Source organism: Monodelphis domestica, chromosome 1 (assembly GCF_027887165.1).
Source record: "Monodelphis domestica isolate mMonDom1 chromosome 1, mMonDom1.pri, whole genome shotgun sequence".
In the NCBI taxonomy this organism is placed as follows: domain Eukaryota; kingdom Metazoa; phylum Chordata; class Mammalia; order Didelphimorphia; family Didelphidae; genus Monodelphis; species Monodelphis domestica.
The window spans coordinates 611,508,235-611,532,739 of record NC_077227.1 but is presented as its reverse complement, the minus strand read 5'-3'; the positions used below and the strand labels follow the sequence as shown (position 1 = coordinate 611,532,739).

General features: G+C 35.4%; 1 protein-coding gene across 6 annotated transcripts in view; it reads left to right on the top strand.

The window, feature by feature from the left end:
- CFAP61 (cilia and flagella associated protein 61) overlaps window positions 1-24,505 on the top strand; it is a 402,581-nt gene that overhangs the window by 218,351 nt on the left and 159,725 nt on the right. For all 6 annotated transcript variants that reach the window (XM_056813840.1, XM_056813843.1, XM_056813842.1 and 3 more), the window contains one exon: window positions 270-397. In XM_056813840.1, the coding sequence (XP_056669818.1) occupies window positions 270-397 (128 nt within the window). The remainder of the gene's footprint in view (window positions 1-269; window positions 398-24,505) is intronic.

Sequence of the window (24,505 nt, the reverse complement as noted above, 5' to 3'; positions counted from 1 at the left end):
TTGTATTATTTTGTAATATGTATTATGTTAATTATAATATGTATAATACTATCTGTATATACATCCTATTACCCTACTAGAAAAACAGCTCTATGAAGTCAAGTTCTCTTTCATTTCAATTTTGCATCTCCCTCTGTCTCATTTTGTTGTTACATTTGAGAAAATATGGGGTTAATTTTAGCCTATTTAAAAATAAAATGATTGTATTTTGGGTACAAATAATCTTCCCCTCTCAATTACTGTTTTTCTGTGTTTTATTTTTCATCTAGCCAGCTTATGCACTGTACCACACAAATAGAAAATTAATGCTAGAGCCCAAAGTGACCATCAATGCCAGAATTGTGGTTGTAGGAGCATCCAATGTTGGAATTTCTTTCTTAGAAACATTGGTTTTCTGGTAAGTTGGTTTTGTTTTGTTTCGTTTTCTTTTTTTGGGGTTTAAAAATAATAATGGTGCTAATAATGACTAAAGCCTCTCTTCTTACATCCAAACATGGAACCTTTTTCCCTGGCCAAAATAATTTTCTTACAACTATAGGTAACTGTGATGTAGCAAAAAGATCTTTGAGTTTGGCTTCAGACTATCTGGGTTTCAGTTTAGTAAGACAATCAGTCAAAAAATATTTATTAAGTGCCTAATAAGTGCCAGGCACTATGCTAAGAACTAGGGATACAAATAAGAAAGACAGCCTATACTTTCAAGAAGTTTAAAGTGCAATGGAGGAAGACAATATGTAAAAGGAAGTTGAAAAGCAAGGGTGAGGGGAAGGTCCCCAGCAAGTGGGATAATGCTTTACTCAATGCCTGGCACATAGGAGGTGCTTAATAAATTTTTGTTGAATTGAAATGATGGAGCAGTCAGAGGAGTCCCAGAGCAGTGTAACTGGTGGGCAATGGGGAGAACTTTTTGGTGCTTATATGGCTCTGCCAATCAGATGGGAAGAGAGAGCTGATGAGAAGTGAGTACTAAGGCTTAATCAATCTTCCAGGATAATGACACTTTATAATGATTCGTTTCCTGAGGCATGAAATCATTATGGAGAAATCCAAAGATGTCCAAAAGCAATGAATGAAGTCTGTTCCTCTATGTTAGACAATTATTGATCCCACAAGGACATCGTGAAAATGTACACTTGCTGCATATGAAGGGAAGAAGATTTCTAGATTCTCTAGGCTTCTGCATTGAACATATTAGGTAGTCAAATTATGCAGTTATCATCTTGAAAGGTACATAGAGAAAACTCTAGTGAGGTGAGATATAGAGCAAATATTTCTTGCAGGGAAGAATGGGAGTAGGAAAAATCAGAAACAATCCAATGTCAGATTATGGGCACATAGGGATCAGGCATCATAGAGTGCTCATTAAGGAATGATCTGATTCCCTTCCCCCTTTTTGACCTCTTCTCCATCTCCCTCTCACACAAAATATGTTGGAGAATTTGGTATTTTCACACCAATTAATTTTCTAGATAACTTACACTTATCCCTTCAAGCATCATGGTGAAATGACCTTGCCCAGTTACCATGTAGCAGGAAATATTTTGACTTTGGTAAAACTCAACCAAACTCAAACATTTTACTTGTGATGGTAATGATGGTAAAACAAATTAACAAATGACTAGTGGTCTGTGGAATGTGGTCCATGACCCATTACAAAACCAGGAAGATGTTGAATCACATAGCTCAGAAACTAGTGACAAGAACAAAAACAGAAGACTGGGAAGCAAGTCAGGACACTGATCCGTAGTTTAAGATAATAGAGAAGGAACCAAAGGCCAGGACAAGATCCTTTTCAGCTAGTTGCAAAGAATGACTCACATTCCCCAGAAAATTATAGATATCATGAGCATCCTGGATTTTCTCACAAGAACTGAAACTTTTAAAAATGTTCATTAATTTTTGTTGGAAATTTTTCTAAAATATATTGTTAGATACTTAATTTACCCAGCTTGTATTACAAACTTTTGTAAATCAATGAGAATGTAGATTGACTCCCTTTAAAGCAATGTGACAAATGATTCTCAGCTAGTCCACAATAACCTATTTAAGAATATTACTCATATTTTCAAATGAATATATGACTTCATTGATGTGGATGTTTCCTCCCTCAATGCAAACCTCATCTATTTGTCTGTTTTATCCCTACAACTTTTATCCACATCCTTCCATAAGTTAACCAAATGGGTGTGCTAGACTGTGAGCTGCTTGGGAACAGAGACTGTCTTTTGTCTTTCTTTTTCAGTGTACAGCACAGTGCCAGCCCAAAGTAGGCACCCCAAAAATGTCTGTTGACTGACTTACTGAATAGGAGTCTATTTTGTTTTCTCTTAATATTCTGAGGAAACTAATGATTTGGGCATCTATCAGTTTTCCTTCTACTTCCTTAGTTGTTCTTGCAGACTACTCCCATCCATCTTGTATTCCCCCATTTCCTTCACCATTATCCAAGTAATATTCAATTGTAATTTTTTAGAAAGTGTGGTTTTAAAATCATTTTACAACATTGGTAAAATATTGACTTTTTAAAAAATGGAACTTAATTTCAAGGCCATTCTTCAGTTTGTTAGTGTCTTTCTAAATTTTGGCTTAAGAACAGATCACAATAGTCAAAGATATGGAAACTGAGGAGATTCCCATAAATTGGGTAATAGCTGAATAAGTTATGGTATATGAATGTGATGAAATATTTTTGTACTTTAAGAAATGATGAAGAGGAAGTTTTCAGAAAAACCTGGGAAGACTCACATGTATTGAGCAAATCCAGGGGCATAATTTATATAATAATAAAAATGTTGTAAAGATAATGTTTTTTCATTTCAGCTTTTCTTCCATATTCCACTAATTGGTTTATAATATCATACTTTATATGTATATATAAATCATGTATCTATTTTGTTTGTCTTACTAAATAATGTGGCATTTTGATTTATATTTAGTTTCTCCCAGAAAACTTTAGTATTTTCCCAATAATTTTTGTCAAATAGAGTCCTTACCCTAGAAGGTGTTATCTCTGGGTTTTTCAAATACTTTATTTCTGGTTTTTCAAATACTATGTTACTGGGTGAATGAATATATTTCCTTTTGCCTGTGTTCCTAAATGAGTTTTAGATTTTTGTACATAACAAGAACAGTGTAGGAATTCATCCATTCTCAAGCCCAAATAAGATATTGCCTTAGAAAAATGAGCAGGTTCTACCTAGCCACCAAAGAATGCCCAGAAGGGCCAACACTCAGTAATCTGACTTAAAAAAAAAAACAATTATGCCTCTGATTTGGATAATCATTATAATCTGGCAGAATGATAAAGAAAGGGAGGTCAGACTTCTATTTTTTGAATCCATCATATGTAAATTAATGAATCAATAGGACATTATGGAGTTTAGCCCTATGAATAGGCCTCTAGCAGCTGCAGCCCATCCTTCCTCTCCACCCCTCTTGTCCTTTCCAAGGGAACAGGAGGGCTGTCTAGTGGAAAAGAAATTAATGATTGTCCTTTCTGACTCCCAATTACCCTCAGGGAGCTAGATTGATTTTATCTTTAAAGCAAGATTATTGCATGGCATGATTTCAGGTACACTCCCTTTACCCCAAGTACAATTTCACTATGGCTTCTCATTGTTCAGATTCCTATGACAATGAACAAATCTCTCATCCTTCAGATAGAGAATAAAAAGTTTAGAGAACAAATGCCTGGCTGAAGTATAGAGTTTAACCAAGGAATTTAAATTTAAGAATATTTTAATTTGCCCAATAGATCCTGAAAATGAAAAATTATGCTTGTGTCAAACATTTGTTATTGTAAGTGTATTTTAAACAGAGTTGGAAATCTTGGGATTTAAAAGCACCCTGTGGTGAATCCTTTTGTAATATAAATAATCACTCCTTAATCTTTCTGTCTTGTTTTTAATAGATTTTATTGATATCTTTTGTTTTTAAATTGTCTAGATTTTTGCCTGTATCATCATCTCCTTTTCTCCTCCCAGAGAGTCACATTTTATAATAAAGAATACTAAAAAAATTTTTCTCTCTAATTACATGTAAAAATTAAAAAAAATTTTTGGGTCCCCAATTCTCCCCCTTTCTCCCTCCCCACACCACTTCCTGAGATAGTAATCAATGCTATAGATTTTACAAGTGTAGTCATCTAAATCATTTTTCCATGTTAGTATTTTGTGTTTGTGGAAGAAAATTTTTTTAGAATGATGAGAGAAAGTGAAATATAATATGTTTTGGTCTGGATTCAGATTCAGTCAGTTCTTTCTCTGGAGGCAGATGGCATTTTTCATCATTAGTCCTTTGGGATTGTCTTCTAGAATTGTATTTTTGAGAATAGGTGAGTCATTCACAGTTTTTCATCATATAATATTGTTGTTTTGTGTACAATGTTCTCCTGGTTCTGCTCACTTCACTATGAATCAGTTCATGTCAGTCTTTCCAAGTTTTTCTGAAATTATCCTGTACATGATTTGTTATAGCACAATAATATTCCATCACAATCATATACCACAAGTTGTTCAGCCATTCCCCAAAGGATGGGCATCCCCTCATTTTCCAGTACTTTGCCACTGTAACATTTAAAATAGGTCCTTGCCATAAACTGTGGCAGTTAAAAGAGTTGGGGTCATAAACTGGGAGAGTTAAAATGGTTGAGGTTGTAAACTGTAGTGAGTAAAATAGTGGAAGATATAAATTGTAGTAGATATAAAAGTGGGTGAGTAAATTTGTGACCACAGAGAATATGTTTCACTACAGTGTCTTGGTTTTAAATCAAATATAAGGTGGTCGCCAGGGAAATATTCCCAATTATGAATATACCCAAGTCAACTGGGTTTTATAGAGAATTTAATTAATAATACAATGAGGAATTAAAGAAAAGAGAGAAAGAGAGAAAAAGGAAATAAGTATGTAGGGCCTTAAGCCAACATGGCCTAGACCTTAGCCTTAAGAGAGAGAGAGAAATCAGTCAGTCAGTCTTTTATCACTCACCACAAGGTCTGTCTAAGCAAGGATTTTAGTGACAGAGTCTCCTCAGAGAGAGTTCTAGCCAGAGTCCTACTCAAAGAGTCTTCCAGCCAGAGACTGTTTCAAAGGGCCTCTCTCAAAAGCCTCCAGAGGGACAGAGTCCCCTCAGAGGAGCTTCAGTGAGACCTCCTTAGAGATTGTCCTCCAAGAGCTTCCCTTCTCCAGAGATCTTCAAAAGATTCTCCAAAAGGATTCTCCAAAAGGATTCCTTTTCAAGAGATTCTGCTTTTTCTTATATAGGGGGTTTTCTCCTATGTCACCTCCCCTAAGTTCTTCCATCTACCAATCACAGTAGACGTTTTCCAAAGGACAACCCATTCTAAAAACACTGTTGGGTCAACTAATCCCTTTAGTAAGTTTGAATCAGAAAAAACACTGCTGGGTCGACTAATCCCTTTAGTACTTTGAACCAGAAAAACTTCTGAATAAGTTTACACCTCTTTGCTCCTGGCAAGTTTACAAGTTGCCTGACCTTTAATAGGTACTTAGCACCCCTTTGTATTACTTCTAAAAATAGGCATGGCTTAAAGAACTTTTTGCCTCATTATAAGTATGGGCCCAAGTACCCTCATTGTTTAGCAAGGAGTTTTCTCCCCTAAAGCAGTCTTAAGTAGGGGTGGAGTAGTGGTCCTCCCATTTCTGATCCAAGTAGAGTTCTCACATCCAAATGTGGAATGTTCCCAGTAGGGAATTGTTCCAATTGAGAATTCCCCGATGGGGAAATTTTTAACATTCAGAAGTCTGAGAAATTTCAAGATTTACACCACCAAAAATGAGCTATATTTTTGTTCCTCTTCCTGTTTGTTTTATTTTATTTCTTTGGAATACAAACAGTAATGATATTTCTGGTTCAAAAAGTATATATGGTTTTGTAGCCCTTTGGGCATAGCTCCAATTGCTCTCCAGAAGGGTTGAATCAGTTTACAACTTCTCCAATAGTACATTAGTGTCTTAATTTTACCACATCCCCTCTCACTTTTGTCATTTTCTTTTTCTGTCATAATATCAATCTGAAAAGTTTGAAGTGGTATCTCAAAGTTGTTTTAATTTTCATTAATCTAATTCATAGTGATTTAGAACATTTAAAAATATAACTATAGATAGATTTGATTACTTCATCTGATAGCTTCAGACCCTTTGACAATTTATCATTTGGGGAATGGCTTGTATTCTTATACATTTGACTTATTTCTCTATTATTTTGTTTGTTTATTTATTGTTGTTTTTTTTTAAACCCTTACCTTCTGTCTTGGAGTCAATTGACTCCAAGGCAGAAGAGTGGTAAGGGCTAGCAATGGGGGTTAAGTGACTTGCTCAGGGCCACACAGCTATGAAGTATCTGAGGCCAGATTTGAACCTAAGACCTTCTATCTCTAGACCTGGCTCTTAATCCCCTGGGTGACCCAGCTGCCCCCTATTTCTCTATGTTTTTTTTAAATGAGGCTTTTATTAAAGAGACTTCCCCTTGTTTATCCCCCCCTCTCTCTCACCCTGTCCATCCTCCCAACTGTTTTTCTTCTGACCACTGTGTCTCCCAATTTGCCCTACCTTTCATACCCTTACCCCCACTTCTTTATCCCCTTCTCCTCTTGTTTTCCTGTACAGTAAAATAGATTTCTATACCCAACTGAATATATATATATATATATTTTTTTTCCCTCTTTGAGTCAATTCCAATGAGAGTAAGGTTCAAACACTCCCTTCCGCATTTGTCCCATTTATCTCTCCACTGTAAAACCTCTTTTGTGGGGGATAATTTATCAAATTCTACCTCTCAACCATTCTCCTAGTGAATTCTTCTTTCTCGTCCCTTAGTTTTATTTTTTTTAGATATCATCTTTTCATAGTTAACTCAAACCTTTACCCTCCATCTGTGTATACTCCTTCTAACTGTCCTAATAATGATAAAGTTCTTGAGTTAAAGGTATCATCTTCCCATGTAAGGATATAAACAGTTTAACCTTATTGAATCCCTTATAATTTTTTCTGCCTTGTTCATTTTTTATGCTTCTTTTGAGTCTTGTATTTGAGAGTAAAAATTTTTATTCAGCCCTGATCTTCAAGATTGCCTGAAAGCCCTCTATTTTATTGAATTCCCATTTCACCCTCACCCCCAAAATATTGTACTCAGTTTTTCTATGGAGGTGATTCTTGGTTGCATTCCTAGCTCCTTTATCCAACAGAATATCATATTCCAGGCCCTCTGATTTTTATTGTGGAAGCTGCAAGCTCTTGTATTATCCTGACTAAGACTCCATGATACTTGAATGATTTCTTTTTGATTGCTTGGATTTTGGTTATAACATCCCTGGAAGTTTCATTTTGGGGATCTCTTTTGGTGGAATCATTTAATTTCTACTTAACTGTAGATTATCAGGACAGTTTCCCTTCATAATTTCTTGAAAGGTGATGTCTCAGCTTTTTTCTGCATCACAGTCTGTAAGTACCCCAATAATTCTTTTAAAAAAAAACTTAACCCTTACCTCCTGTCTTAGAATCAATATTGTATTTTGGTTCTAAGTTAGAAGAGCAGTAAGGACTAGACAATGTGGGTTAAGTGACTTGTCCAGGATCACCCAGCTAGGAAGTATCTGAGGTCAGATTTGAACCCAGAACCTCCCATCTCTGGGCCTGGCTCTAAATCTACTGAACCACCCAACTGCCCATCCAATAATTCATAAATTATCTCTCCTGGATCTGTTTTCCAGGTCAATTGTTTTTCCAATGACATGTTTCACATTTTCTTTCATTCTTTTTACTTTGTTTTATTGTTTCTCAATATCTCATGGAGTCCTCAGGGTCCACTTGACCAATTATGTATTTAAGAAGTTCTTCTCTTCAGTAAATTTTTGTGCCTTCTTTACCAGTTGGCCTATTCTATTTTTAAATATAGTATTTTCTTCAATGTTTTTGTACCTCCTTTATTAAGCTATCAACTCTTTTTTTCATGATTATCCTCTATCACTCTTAATTCTTTTCTCAATTTTTCTTCTATCTATCTTTGATTTAAAATTTTTTTTTTTACTTTCTCTAAGGATTTTTTTGGGGGCATGAGACCAATTCATATTTTTCTCTGAGATTCTGGATGTAGCGGAATTGACTTTGTTGTCTTCTTCTGAGTTCATGTTTTCAACTTTAGGTTACCAAAACCTTCCAAGGTTCTTCGAGTTTCCAAGTGCATGCTAATGCTCCTTGACCTGTGATTGTGACCTAGCACTTTGACCTGATCCACGTATAGCCAATGCAACAGAATTCTGCACCAAGAGCTATCAAAGGAACCCCTGGAATTTCCTTCTGACCAGTTGTCTGGCTTCCTTACCATCTATGAGCTGAGCACTTTGGAAGCCCCTGATTCAGCTGCTCCCAAGGCTTTGCTGATACAAGGCCTGCAGGTTTCATTTTACACTCTATCCCAACTCACTTGTGACCCTTTATGTTGATCTTCTAAGTTGTGTTGGGCTGAAAATTTTCATCAGCTAATTGGTTCTCCTGCTCCAGAATTTATTTTGAACTTTATATCAAAGTAATTTGATAGGTAAAATGGGAGAGATCAGGAGGGATCATGTTTTTTCTCTGTCATCTTGGCTCCACCCCAACAAGGAATATTTTTTAAAAATTAAAAAGATAGGTGGAACAAAGCCAGCATAAAATCAATATGGCTGAGCTCTTTCATAGCAAAATTCTTCCACCAAACCAAATCTTAGAGGCAAACATCTAAGAAAAAAAATCATGAGTCACTTTTCCACCCGAGGTCAGAATAGGGAGATAGACAGAAAGGACTGGATACTGGGGACTGATTTTGGTAACAGGCATATGGTTTGACACATTTCGGCTGTAAAAATTTAAATTATATCTCTAATAATAAAAATATAATACTTTATGAGGTTTATTAAGTATCATTAGAAATCAAGGAACAAAGAAGATACAAAGCAAAAACCACATGCCCATGGCTGATTAGCCCATTTAAAATGCCTGCACTTAGCTTACCACTGTACTTGCTGCATCATTTGTAAAGGAAGAGAGCATGGGAGGCATTGCTGCCAGTTAAATACCAATTGTGATCAATGTGGAGATTCAGGAGAGATTATAGGGAATTCTGTGAAATACCAAGGACTTCTGGGGAATGAATTCTAGGGTTCAAAATCTCCATTTATACACCACACAGGCAGTGTCTGTGTATCAAGATAAATAGGGTTCCCAAGCCTATGCTGGGGAAATGGGGGTATGGTAACAGGTATGTTTTGATAATTTTATTGCCCTCTATCCAATTATGGGTCACAGATACAGGGTTGACTAAGAAAGGGATCTGTACTCAGAGGTATAATTCTGGGTTTGGAGAAATTGAAAACTCTGGGATGTATACCAAGAAAGGAGCAAATTCATAAGCAAGCCACAGTGCAATGATTCAGACTCCAAGAGCAGAGCAGGGTCTCAGTTCCAGGTAACCTGTTCTGAAGCCTGAAGAAAAATAACTAGGGCAAGAATCTAAGATCAATGGGAAATCTACAATTCGATTACTCTGAATCATTAGAGTTTCCCAACTGGCAGTCGAGGGATGAGTTCAGTGGCATTTTACTATTGCTCAGACCCAAACCCAGGTCAGGAACTTGCAGAATTCATACAAGGGGGAAAGCAATAAGATTTTTTCGTGAGTCAGACTACTATGGAAGCACCAATAGATTAAAGAACTTTGGATGGTCCCAGAGATTCTGGAATCACTCTTTTCATATTTTTCTATTCTCATCAAGTTCATTATTTCTTATTGTAAAGGAATAGGTCATGACACATATACCATATTTTTCTTAGCCCTTTCCCAATCAGTGTGCATCTACTTTGCTTCTAGTCCATTGCTACAACAAAAAAAAATGCTATACATACTGGTATATATGGAATTTTTTTTTCTGTCAATTTTCTGTTTAGAGTATATGCCTAGCATTTGAATCGCTGGGTCAAAAAATAGGGATCTTCTTTGATTTTCATATATTGTTTTCCATTAAACATGGTATGTGTCTACCTGTATATATTAAACGTGCCAGAAAATCTCTCCTCTTACTGAATATTATAGGAATATTATCTTTTGCTTTTCTAGTTTCAACATATCTACTTTTTCTCCAAATTATTATTCTCTGAAATTATCTTTGACAAGCATTACTAATATCAAATTATATTTGTGCACTATTCATTTTGGTCTTTAAAAAAACTCTTACCTTCATCTTATAATCAATTCTAGGTATTATTTATAAGGCAGAAAAGTGCTAAGGTCTAAGCAATGGAGATTAAATGACTTGCCTATGTTCACACAGGGAGGAAAGTGTCTGAGGTCAAATTTGAACTCAGGACCACCTGACTCTAGGCATGGCTTTCAATTGCTGCTGCCCTATTCATTTGATCCTTTATGTTTATTCTGCAACATTTCTTAGAAATGTTATCATCGTTCCAGTCAAGATGGCGGCTTAGAGAGAGCTAAAGTTCAGATCTCGTGAAACCCCTTCCTTACCGATCTCAAACTGTATGCTCCTAGGACACCGAAATTCAAAACAAACAACAGGATAGATCCAGGGAACCCTCCTCCTGGACCTGGATCAAAAGGTATGGCCCCCCAAAAACCAGAACCCTAGATCACTCGGATCTAAGGGATAGGCAGAAGGAAGGTCCCAGGACCCATTCCCCCCAACCCAGAGCTCTGAGTCTGAGGCAGCAGTGGGAACCTAAGAGCCAGCAAAAGGACTCCAGGGCTGGCTATTCTGAGGGCCACACCCTGAAAACAACCTGAGCCAGTCACGGGGGCACCCAGACAGCTGGGAAACAGAGAGAGACAGAGGGGAGCCTGTAGCCCCCTGGCTGGATCCTTCCATCCCCGTCTCAGGGAAGGTCCCTGCTTTAAGACACACTCAATCCAACCCAACTGAAGTTAATCCTATCAGGAGCCCTCGGAGCTCTGGGAAGCCTCAGCCCCTCCCCCCCTCAGAGTGCAGGCCTCTCTGACCCACAAAGGCTCTGAGATACCTCGGGGACAGTGCAAAGCCGGGCTCAGAGCGTGGGAGTAAAGCAACGAAGCATCGGGAGGGAATTGAGAGCAGTAACACCCACAAATGGACAATTTACCTGGGGCTAAAGCCTCTGAACACCAGACAGAGATAAGAAAAGCTAGGCCTCCCCACTCAGATAGAGATGGCAAACAGCACAGAAAAGCCTCAACACTCGAAGAAAAACAAGAAGAAGGGGGCGACTTTGGACACATTTTATGGAGCAAAAATACAAAAAACAGAGGAGGTAGAAGAGGAAACACAAGCAAATGCTCCGAAACCTTCCAAAGGAAATGGAAACTCTCCACAAACCCATGAAGAATTTGAATCAGAAATGATCAAAAAGATGGAAGCCTTCTGGGAGGAAAAGTGGGAAATGATGCAAAAGAAATTCACGCATCTACAAAATCAGTTTGACCAAACTGAAAAGGAAAACCAGGCTTTAAAAGTCAGAATCAGCCGGCTGGAAGAAAACAAGCAAGAATTAATAAAGCAAAGCCAAAAGACCAAGAAATTAGAAGAGAACATAAAATATCTCACCGACAAGGTCATAGACTTGGAAAATAGAAGAAGAAGAGACAATTTAAGAGTAATTGGACTACCAGAAAAGCCAGAAATAAATAGCAAACTCGACATTGTAATACAAGAGATAATCAAAGAAAATTGCCCAGAGATCCTAGAACAAGGGGTCAATACAGCCACTGAAAGAGCTCACAGAACACCCTCTACACTAAATCCCCAAAAGACAACTCCCAGGAAATTCCAAAGCTTTCAAGCAAAAGAAAAAATCTTACAAGAAGCCAGAAAAAGACAATTTAGATATAAAGGAATGCCAATCAGGGTCACACAAGACCTTGCAAGTTCCACTCTCAATGATCGTAAGGCATGGAACATGATTTTCAGAAAGGCAAGAGATCTGGATCTTCAACCAAGAATCAGCTACCCATCAAAACTGACTATATATTTCCAAGGGAAAGTATGAGCATTCAACAAAATAGAAGATTTCCAAGTTTTTGCAAAGAAAAGACCAGAGCTCTGTGGAAAGTTCAATATCGAAAAACAAAGAGCATGGAATACCTGAAAAGGTAAATATGAAGGAAAGGGAAAAGGAGAAAAATGTTATCTTCTTCTTTTATTCAAACTATCTTCTATAAGGACTATATTTATATCAATCTATGTATATTAATATGTGGGGAAAATGTAATGTGTAAATAGGGGGAAAATAAAGACCAAATAGAATAATCTTTCTCACACAAAGATTCACATGGGAAGGGGAGGGGAAGAAAACTCCTATAAGAAGGAGAGGAAGAGAGTTTTTACTTAAGCCTTACTCTCAGGGAAATCAACTCTGAGAGGGAAGAACATCCAGATCCATTGGGATCTTGAATTCTATCTTACCCAACAAGGGTACAGAGAAGGGAAAACCAAGGGGGGTAGAGGGGGAGGGAGCATAAAAAATGGAGGGAAGAAGAGGGGGGTGGGGGAGGGAACAAAAAGGGAGGGACTAGAAAGGGAAATATATCAAGGGAGGGGAGAAGGGGGACTGATTTAAAATAAATCACTGGATTAAACAGTTAGAGCTGAAGAAGAAAGGTTAGAATTAGGGAAGGATATCAAAATGTCAGGGAGTCCACAAGTGACAATCATAACTTTGAACGTGAATGGGATGAACTCACCCATAAAACGTAGATGAATAGCAGAATGGATTAGAATCCAAAACCCTACCATATGTTGTCTTCAAGAAACACACATGAGGTGGGTAGACACCCAAAAGGTCAGAATTAAAGGATGGAGTAAGACCTTCTGGGCCTCAACTGACAGAAATAAGGCAGGAGTTGCAATCATGATATCTGATAAAGCCAAAGCAAAAATAGACCTGATTAAAAGGGATAGGGAAGGTAATTACATTCGGTAAAAAGGGACTTTAGATAATGAGGAAATATCACTAATCAACATATATGCACCAAATAATATAGCACCCAAATTTCTAATGGAGAAACTAGGAGGATTGAAGGAAGAAATAGACAGTAAAACCATGTTAGTGGGAGACTTGAACCAACCATTATCAAATTTAGATAAATCAAATCAAAAAATAAATAAGAAAGAGGTAAAAGAAGTGAATGAAATCTTAGAAAGATTAGAATTAGTAGAAATATGAAGCAATCTAATTAAAAAAAGGAAAGAAGAAAAGCAAATTAATAGCATCAAAGATGAAAAGGGGGATCTCACCTCCAATGAAGAGGAAATTAAGGCAATCATTAAAAATTACTTTGCCCAATTATATGGCAATAAATACACCAATTTAGGTGATATAGATGAATATATACAAAAATACAAACTGCCTAGACTAACAGAAGAAGCAATAGAATTCTTAAATAATCCCATATCAGAAAAAGAAATCCAACAGACCATCAAAAAACTCCCTAAGAAAAAATCCCCAGGGCCTGACAGATTCACAAGTGAATTCTATCAAACATTCAGAGAACAGTTAATCCCAATACTATACAAACTATTTGACATAATAAGCAAAGAGGGAGTTCTATCAAATTCCTTTTATGACATAAACATGGTACTGATTCCAAAACCAGGCAGGTCAAAAACAGAGAAAGAAAATTATAGACCAATCTCCCTAATGAATATAGATGCAAAAATCTTAAATAGGATACTAGCAAAAAGAGTCCAGCAAGTGATCAGAAGGGTCATCCAACATGATCAAGTAGGATTTATACCAGGGATGTAGGGCTGGTTCAATATTAGGAAAACCATCCACATAATTGACCACATCAACAAGCAAACCAACAAGAACCACATGATTATCTCAATAGATGCAGAAAAAGCCTTTGATAAAATACAAAATCCATTCCTATTAAAAACACTACAAAGTATAGGAATAGAAGGATCGTTTCTAAAAATAATAAACAGTATATATCTAAAACCATCAGCTAATATCATCTGCAATAGGAATAAACTAGATGCATTCCCAATAAGATCAGGAGTAAAACAAGGATGCACATTATCACCTCTACTATTTGACATTGTACTAGAAACACTAGCAGTAGCAATTAGAGAAGAAAAAGAAATTGAAGGCATCAAAATAGGCAAGGAGGAGACCAAGTTATCGCTCTTTGCAGATGACATGATGGTCTACTTAAAAAAAGCTAATTGAAATAATCAACAACTTTAGCAAAGTTGCAGGATACAAAATAAACCCGCATAAGTCATCAGCATTTCTATATATCTCCAACACAGCTCAGCAGCAAAAACTAGAAAGAGAAATCCCATTCAAAATCACCTTGGACAAAATAAAATACCTAGGAATCTATCTCCTGAGACAAACACAGGGACTATATGAACACAACTACAAAATACTCTCCACACAACTAAAACTAGACTTGAGCAATTGGAAAAACATTAACTGCTCATGGATAGGACGAGCCAATATAATAAAAATGAACATCCTACCCAAACTTATTTATCTATTTAGTGTCATACCCATTGAACTTCCAAAAAATTTCTTTACTGATTTAGAAAAAAACCATAACAAAGTTCATTTGGAATAACAAAAGATCAAGGATATCCAGGGAAATAATGAAAAAAAACACAAATGATGAGGGCCTTGCAGTCCCAGACCTCAAAATATATTACAAAGCAGCAGTCATCAAAACAGTTTGGTACTGGCTAAGAGACAGAAAGGAGGATCAGTGGAATAGACTGGGGGCAAGCGACCTTAGTAAGACAGTATACAATAAACCCAAATATCCCAGGTTTTGGGACAAAAATCCACTATTCGATAAAAACTGCTTGGAAAATACGAAGACAGTGTGGGAGAGATTAGGAATTGATCAACACCTCACACCCTACACCAAGATAAATTCAAAATGGGTGAATGACTTAAACATAAAGAAGGAAACCATAAGTAAATTGGGTAAACACAGAATAGTAACCATGTCAGACCTTTGGGAGGGGAAAGACTTTAAAACCAAGCAAGATATAGAAAGAATCACAAAATGTAAAATAAATAATTTTGACTACATCAAATTAAAAAGCTTTAGTACAAACAAAACCAATGTAACTAAAATCAGAAGGGAAACAACAAATTGGGAAAAAATTTTCATAGGAACCTCTGACAAAGGTTTAATTACTCAAATTTATAAAGAGCTAAATCAATTGTACAAAAAATCAAGCCATTCTCCAATTGATAAATGGCAAGGGACATAGATAGGCAGTTCTCAGATAAAGAAATCAAAACTATTAATAAGCACATGAAGAAGTGTTCTAAATCTCTTATAATCAGAGAGATGCAAATTAAAACAACTCTGAGGTATCACCTCATACCTAGCAGATTGGCTAACATGACAGCAGAGGAAAACAGTGAATGATGGAGGGGATGTGGCAAAGTAGGCACATTAATTCATTGCTGGTGGAGTTGTGAACTGATCCAGTCATTCTGGAGGGCAATTTGGAACTATGCCCAAAGGGCGACAAAAGAATATCTACCCTTTGATCCAGCCATAGCACTGCTGGGTCTGTACCCCAAACAGACAATGGACAAAAAGACTTGTACAAAAATATTCATAGCTGTGCTCTTTGTGGTGGCCAAAAATTGGATAACGAGGATATGCCCATCAATTGGGGAATGGCTGAATAAATTGTGGTTTTGTGTGAACCAATATGTTCACACTTTGTGTGAACAAATATGTTGGTGATGGAATACTATTGTGCTCAAAGGAATAATAAAGTGGAGGAATTCCATGGAGACTGGAACGACCTCCAGGAAGTGATGCAGAGTGAAAGGAGCAGAACCAGGAGAACATTGTACACAGAGACTAATACACTGTGATATAATCGAACGTAATGGACTTCTCTATTAGTGGCGGTGTAATGTCCCTGAACAATCTGCAGGGATCTAGGAGAAAAGCACTATCCATAAGCAGAGGACAAACTGTGGGAGTAGAAACACCGAGGAAAAACAACTGCCTGACTACAGCGGTTGAGGGGACATGACAGAGGAGAGACTCTAAACGAACACTCTAATGCAAATACTAAACATGGCAATGGGTTCTAATCAAGAAAACATGTGATACCCAATGGTCGGCTATGGCGGGTGGGGAGGGGAAGGAAAAGAAAATGATCTTTGTCTTTAATGAATAATGCTTGGAAATGATCAAATAAAATATTATTTTTAAAAAAAGAAATGTTATCATCCAAATTCAGAGGGTTTTAAAAAAATCTGAAATATGATTTGTTCAGGTTTGGAAATAACCTATAAAATCACCTGCCATGAATGAAAATTTTTTCTATCCTCATTCAAATGAGATAAATAGATAAATGCTTTAAAAAGTGTAATTTAATCATTATTGTGGTAGAAATGTAAAGAAATGAAAGAATTCCACAAGGCCATGTGTCAATATACTAGTCTTTAAATCCTAGCTTTGGTGATAAATAAGTGGAATCCGCTATTAGTATTATCCGCCAATGAAACTGCTCATAGTCTGCAAATAAAGACACATTTGCTAGTGTTTGCTAAAACTGGCAGTTGAGCTTTTGGTAAGATTCTCATAGCAATATTAAGGTTGTACATATTAAACCAAAAAGATAATCATTAATCTCTTTAGATTTACCAACTATTGTATATAAATTCTAGATAGATTATGATTTTATTTGGTCTAAGCAGACCCCTCTTTAAAAGTAGAAGCCAAGAACATAGCAAGAACAACAAAAAGAACTTGTTTCTCAATTAGAAGAATTTTCTTTATTATAAATTTAATTCAACCCTATTTAGTTAATATCAATAAATATGCTTTAAGTAAGTGTGCAAGGCACTATGATAAGCCCTGGGGATTTGAAGGCAAAAAAAAAAAGCATTATCTCTGCTCTTAAAGAGATCTGTTAATGTTAAAAAGATAACAGGTGTAGGTCCATACAAAAAGATCTATTAGTTAATTGATGGGCAGAGTCCCTTCCCCAACCCAGAATACAAGTCCTCCACACTTTGGTAGGCAGTTACTCATAAGCTGCTTTGACCAGAAAAATTAACTACCTAACATTCTGGTGATAAGCCTTTCCAAAAAAAGCTTAGTTGGTCCTTAGACAACAGGTACACATTTGGCCTCTTCTGTTTTGCAAGGTGCTTCCAAAGTCATACGGTCATCTCCATGACAAGAAGAAGTAACAATTGATTGTTACTAGAGGATAAGCATACATGTATATGTGCATTTTTGTGTACATGTTTATAAGTACTTAGGGTTTTTGCTGTTTGTTTTCTTTTGGTTTTGTCCAGGACTATGATTTTATGAGTTAGGGAATTCCTAGTAAGGAAGTTCTCTCTACAGATGCTTAGAACTGTACTTTAGCTCACAACCTGGAATACAGAGAGGTTAATATGTTTATCAAGGGTAACAAAGCTGGTATATTTCTTTGAAAAAATTAATTTATTATATACATATTTCTAACATTCATTGTTTAAAAATCTGAATTCTATATTTCCTCCCTTCCTTAATTCCCTCCCCTACCTTTTGATAAGGCAAACAATGTGAAATCTTATAAAATATATTTCCATATTAGTTATGTCATTAAGAAAAAAGCAAGAAAAATAAAGCAAAATAAATTATACTTCAATCTGCCCTCAGAGTTCATTAGTCTTCTTCTCTTTCTGATGGTGGAAAGCATTTTTCATCACATGTCCTTTGGAATTTTCTAGGATCATTGTTTTGATTGGAGTAGCCAAGTCTTTCCCAGTTGATCATTATTATGATATTACTTTTACTATGTACAATATTTTTCTGGTTCTGCTCACTGTACTTTGTATATGTTCATATAAGTCTTCCCAGACTTTGTTGAAATTGTTCATCCTACTCATCCTTTCTTATAGCACAGTAGTACTCCAGAACAATTCTAGCAACCTCTCAGTATCCCAGGTTGCAAGCTGAAGAACAGTTGCTGTTCTTCATAGGTAGAGTTTCTTTAATAGGAGTTCCCTATGCTAATGAAGTAATAAATCCCCAATTGATAGGCATCCACCCAATTTCTAATTCTTTGCTACCACAAGTATATTTCAAAGATGGAATTTGAATCTAGGTCTTCTTGATTATGATGCTTGGTCCATATCCGCTAAACCAGGGGGCCCCAAACTTTTTACACAGGGGTCCAGTTCACTGTCCCTCAGACCTTTGGAGGACTTGACTTTAATAAAAACTTAACCCTAACCCTAACCAGGCAGCAGTGTACACAGTGTGGAATCCCTTCCCCCAGATCACTGCTCACCCTGCTGATGTCTTCCATTGTGCTGCCACATAATCCTTTGTGCAGTGCCTCCTTCTAAGGTACCATGCAAAGGATTATGTCACTGGAAGTAGCACTGTATGTGAGCGACACCACGGCTTTGTGGTGCTGCACATACAGTGCTCCTGTCACTGACCACCAGTGAAAGAGGTGCCCCTTCTGGAAGTGTAGTGGGGGCTGGACACATGGCCTTAGGGGGCTGCATGTGGCTCCGGACTGTAGTTTGGGGACCCCTGCACTACACCGTGCTGCCACGCAGAGATGTAAACCTAATCTCTACATACATTTAGAACTAAGCAGTGTAGAATTGAGACTGAAAGGAATGTGGGGATCAAGGGAAATACTATAGGACCAGTGTAACAAATAGGGAAAGTTGACCACAGAGAAGAGAACAAAACTAAAAAAAGTTCATGTTGACCAGAAGTCTAGGTGGGGAAACACAAAAAAGAGAAGATTGTCACCAAGGCAGATAAGACTGAGATTTTTTTTTTTTAAACAAGGCCTGGAGACTCCACTGCACAAGGCTCTAAGATATGGATAATTCTTATGCATTTCCTTTGCTTCTCTCTCATAATTTTCCATACCTAAATCCCTCTGGCATGTTAGATAGCAAAATAGAGTATTCCAGAGTGAAAACTAAATTTATGCCAATCATATCTCCTTTCACCATTGTCCTTTTTTCATCAAACTTTGAACTAGAAAGGAAGTTATATAACTTCCCTAAACCACATTGAAACCATTTAAATGAAGGAACTGGATAAAAGTTCTTTTCAGTTCTATAGTTTTTTTTTTTTATTCTAGGCCACTTTCTGATTGGGTCAGGCTGATAATGAGGAATTATACACACACACACACATTCATACATATATATGTATAACAGCCACATTACAGATTTAACATAAGTCCTATGATATTTATTTTTAGTATTAGAATTATACAACTTAAGAACTGGTAAAGACCAATGTTAGTGATTAGATTGAGGCAGTTAGGTATCACGCTAGATAAAGAGCTGGTTTTAAGATCAGGAGGACCTGAGTTCAAGTTCTATCTTAGACATTTATTAGCTGGATATGTAGCACTGCTTAAGTGATTTAACTGCTTTCTGCCATCATTTCCTTATCTGTAAAGATGGGTAAAATAATAGTATGTAACTTAAAGACTTGTTGTGAGGACCAAATGAGGTAATATTTGTAAAGACAATATTTGCACAGCTTAAATCTCTATATAAATGTTAGCAATTATTATTATAGTGCACGTATTTCTATATTTATAGATGACATTTGAGTTAATTTGAAAAACAACTTCTATTGCAAACTATGGCATTCAGTAAATGCTTTGAAATGGAATGGAAACCTCATTTCAAAATCATTCTCAACTTTCCACTTTCAGAATGATTTTCCAGATTTAGTTTGGTCAAGATGCTTTCTAAGGTGGAAAGTAGATGGAATACATTTAGTGAGTGATTTGCAGCCAATGTGTCTTGTAGAAACTGAGGATTAGAAAAATGCAGTAGTTTCTTATATACCTAATATTACTTGCAAATATGTAATGTGGCATACAACATAGCATAAAAACTAGATTCATTAAAGGCTAGATATGTTTTCTGATACAGGCAGGTAGGTGGTACAGTGAAATAGAGCTCCAGGTCTACCTAGAGTAATGAAGACCTGAGATCAAATATGACTTTAGACACTTTAGACACACTAGTTGTGTGACCTTGGGCAAGTCATTTACCCTGTTTGCCTCAGGTTCCTCGTCTATAAAAAGAGTTAGAGAGAAGATCCCAAATGGAGTCACAAAGAGTCATATAGGACTGAAAATGATTAAATAACAATGTTAGCAAGTAAGATATGTATAATATATGTATACTTACTGAAATATATCTTTTCTACTTCATTTTTATTTTTAAAATTCAAATATATTTTATTTTCCCAATTACTTGTAATAATAATTTTCAACATGTTTTCCAAAATTATAAGATCTAAATGGTCTCCCTCCCTTCATGTATTATCATGCAAAAAACACTTTAAAACTGGTCATTGTTGTAAGAGCACACTTGTACAAAATCAAAACCCCAAAATAAAACTGTAAATACATTGATGCAGAATATAGAATGCTTTGATCTACATCCAACTCCAGTAGTTCTTTCTTTAGAGGTCAGAATTCCCTCAGATTTGTCCTAGATCATTGCATTGCTGAAAGTAGCTAAGTCTTTCATAGTTGATCATAATACAATATTGCTATTGCTTTGTACAATGTTCTCCTAGTTCTATTTATTTCACTCTGCATGTGTTCATGTAGATTTTTCTAGTTTTTCTAAAACCATTCTGTTCATTTCTTATGACACAATAATATCTCTCAACAACATATACCACAATTTGTTTAGCTATTCCCCAATTGACATCCCCTTAATTTCCAATTCTTTCCCAACACAAAAAGAGCTGCTCTAAAAAAATTTTTTATAAGTAGGTCTTTCCCCCTTTTTATGGTTTCTTTGGGATATAGACCCAGTAATGGTTATTACAGGATTAAAGGGTATGCACAATTTTATGGTCCTTTGAGCATTGTTCTAAATTGCTCTCCAGAATGGTTTGATCAGTTCACAACTCAACCAACAATGCATTAGTGTCCCACTTTTGTCATATCCCCTTCAACATTTATCACTTTTCTTTTACTGTCATATTGGCCAATGTGATAGATGTGAGGTAGTACCTCGGCATTGTTTTAATTTGCATTTCTCTAAGCAAGAGTGATTTAGAACATTTTTTCATATGATTATTGATAGCTTTGCTTTCTCCATTTGAAAACAGCTTTTTAATATCCTTTGACTTTGTCAATTGGGGAATATCTTGTATTATACATTTGACTTAGTTCTCTATGGAGTTGAGAAATTAGACCTTTATCAAAGAAATTTGCTATAAATTTTTTTCTCAGTTGTTTCCCCTTCTAATTTTGGTTACACTGGTTTTGTTTGTACAAAAGCTTTTAAATTTAATATAATCAAAATTATTTATTTTATATCTTGTAATGCTCTCTATCTCTTGTTTAGTCATAAATTCTCCATAGAGCTGTCAATTAAACTATTCTATGCTCCCTTAATTTACTTATGGTAGCATTCTTTATACCTAAATCATATACTCTTTTTGGCCTTATCTTGTGAGATATTGATCTATACCTAGTTTCTGACATACCAGTTTCCAATTTTCCCAACAGTTTCTTATTAAATAGCATGTTCTTATCCCAAAAGCTGGGTTCTGTGGATTAATCAAACACTAGGTTGCTAAGGTCACTTACCCTCATATATAGTTTATCTAATCTATTCCATTGATCTACTATTTTATTTCTTTGCCAGTAATGATTACTACTTTATAGTACAATTTGAGTTGTGGTACTGCTAGGCCACCTTCCTTCACATTTTTTTTTTACAATTAATTCTCTTCATATTCTTTACCTTTTGTTCTTCCAGATAAATTTTGTTATTATTTTTTCTAGTTTTATAAAATAATTTTTTTGTAGTTGGTTATATCATTGAATAAGTAAATTAACTTAAGTGGAATTGAAATTTTTATTTTACTATCTCAATCTACCCATGAGCAATTCATATTTTTCAAGTTATTTAGATCTGAATTTAGTTATATGAAAAGTGTTTTATAATTGTTTTCATACGATTCTTGTGTTTGTCTTGGCAAGTAGATTCCTGTGTGTTCTATATTTTCTTTACTTATTTTAATTTTAATTTTAATTTTAAATGGAATTTCTCTTTCTATCTCATGTTGCTGAATTTTGCTGGTAATATATAGAAATGCTGATCATTTGTGTGGATATATTTTGTGTCCTGCAACTTTGTTAAAGTTATTATTTCAACTAAGTTTTTAGTTGATTTCTTTAGGATTCTCTAAGCATACCATCATATCATCTGCAAAAAATGATAGTTTCATTTTCTCATTATCTACTTTAATTCCTTCAATTTCTTTTTCTTTTTTTATTGCTAAAGCTAGCAGTTCTAGTACAGTATTAAATAATCATGGTCATAATGGGTATCCTCGCTTCATCCCTGATCTTATTGGGAAGGTTTCTAACTCATCCTCATTATAGATGACATTTACTGATATTTTTAGGTAGATACTGCTTATCCTTTTACAGAATGGAACATTTATTTCTCTGCTCCCTATTGTTTTTAATAGGAATGAGTGTTGTCAAAGGCTTTTTCTGCATTTACTGAGATAATCAAGTGATTTCTGTTTGGTTATAGATATGGTCAATTATGTGATAGTTTTCCTAATATGCAACTACCTCTGAATTCCTGATTCCTGAGATAAATCCCACTTGGTAGTGAATGATCTTTGTGATATACTACTATAGTCTTCTTGTTAGTATTTTATTTGAAAATTCTGTATCTCTATTCATTAATGAAATTGGCCTAAATTTTATTTTTCTGTTTTTGCTCTTTGTAGCTTATATAACAATGCCATAGTTGTATCATGAACAAAAAATTAATAGGATTCCTTCTTTGCTTGTTTTCTTTAATAGTTTATATTGTATTAGGATTAATTGTTCTTTAAATGTTTGATAGAATTCACTTGTGAATCCATCTGGCCCTGAGTATTTTTTTCCTTAGGGAATTCATTGATGGTTTGTTCAATTTTTTTCCTGAGATGGAATAATTTAAGTATTCTATTTCCTCTTTTGTTAATCTGGGTAATTTATATTTTTGTAAACATTCATCAATTTCACCTATGGTGTCAGATTCATTGTCATATAACTGGACAAAATAGCTCCTAATGATTGCTTTAATTTCCTCTTCATTTGGGGGTGAGTTTACACTTTTTATCTTTTATACTGATTATTTTATTTTCTTCTTTCCTTTTTTAAATCAAATTAACCAAAATTCTGTTTTTTTTTTCATAGAAGCAATACCAAGCAATACCAAGTCATGTTGATTAGTTCAATGGTTCTCTTACTTTCAATTTTATTTTTTGTTGTTGTTTTAGGATTTCCAACTTAGTCATTAATGGGAGCTTTTTAATTTCTTCTTTTCCTAGAACTTTTAGTTGCATGTCCAATTCATTGATCTGCCTTCCCCCCCCCCCCATTTTGTTGATATAAGCATTTAGAGATATAAAATTTCCCCCAAGTACTGTTTTGGCTCTATCCCATACATTTTTATATATTGTCTCCTCATTGCCATTCTCCTTAATGAAATTATTGATTATGTCTTTAATTTGTTCTTTAGCCCTCTCCTTTTTTAGCATTAGATTGGTTTTCAATTAGTTTTTTATTTGTTTTTTCCATGGACCCTTATTGATTATAATTTTTACTGCAGCATGATCCAAAAAAAGAAACATTTATTATCTCTACTTTTCTGCATTTGGTTGTAAAGTTTTTACACCCTAATATATGGTCAGTTTTTATTCAAGTGACATGTACTGCTGAAGAGACGGTATATTCTTTTCTATTCCTATTCCATTTTCTCCAGAGATTCATCACTTCTAATTTTTCTAAAATTTCCTTCATTTCCTTCACTTCTTTCTTGTTTTTTGTTTGTTTGTTTCATTTGTTTTTGGTTCAATTTGTCTAAATCTGAAAGGGGGAAATTAGGGTTCCCTATTAGTATAGTTTTATACTCTATTTCCTCCTGTAATTAATTTAATTTCTCCTTTAAAAATTTGGAGGCTTTACCATTTGTTACATTTATGTTTAGTATTAATATTGCTTCATTCATTGTCTATAATACCTTTTAGTAAATTAGATCTATTTTTGCTTTATCTTTGTTTGCTCCAGCCCTTTACCATTTCTTTGGGTGTATCTCCCTGTCTCAAATGTGTTTCATTCATTGTAAACAAAATATTGTAGGATTCTGGTTTTTAATCCACTCTGCTATCTGCTTACATTTTATGTGTAAGTTCATTCCATTCACATTCGCAGTTATGATTACCAACTGTGTATTCTCTCCATCTTACTTTCCCCTTTTGATCCCATTAATTCTCTTTTTTCACTCTCCCACTCCTCACACGTGGTTTGCTTTTAATTATTGTCCCCTATTTCTTCCCCTGTTTTGCACCTCTCCCAATTTATTCCCCACTCACTCCTTTATAGGGTAAAGAAGGTTTCTATACCCAAATGAGTATGATTGTTATTCCCTTGCTGAGCCAATTAAGATGAGAGTAAGGTTTAAA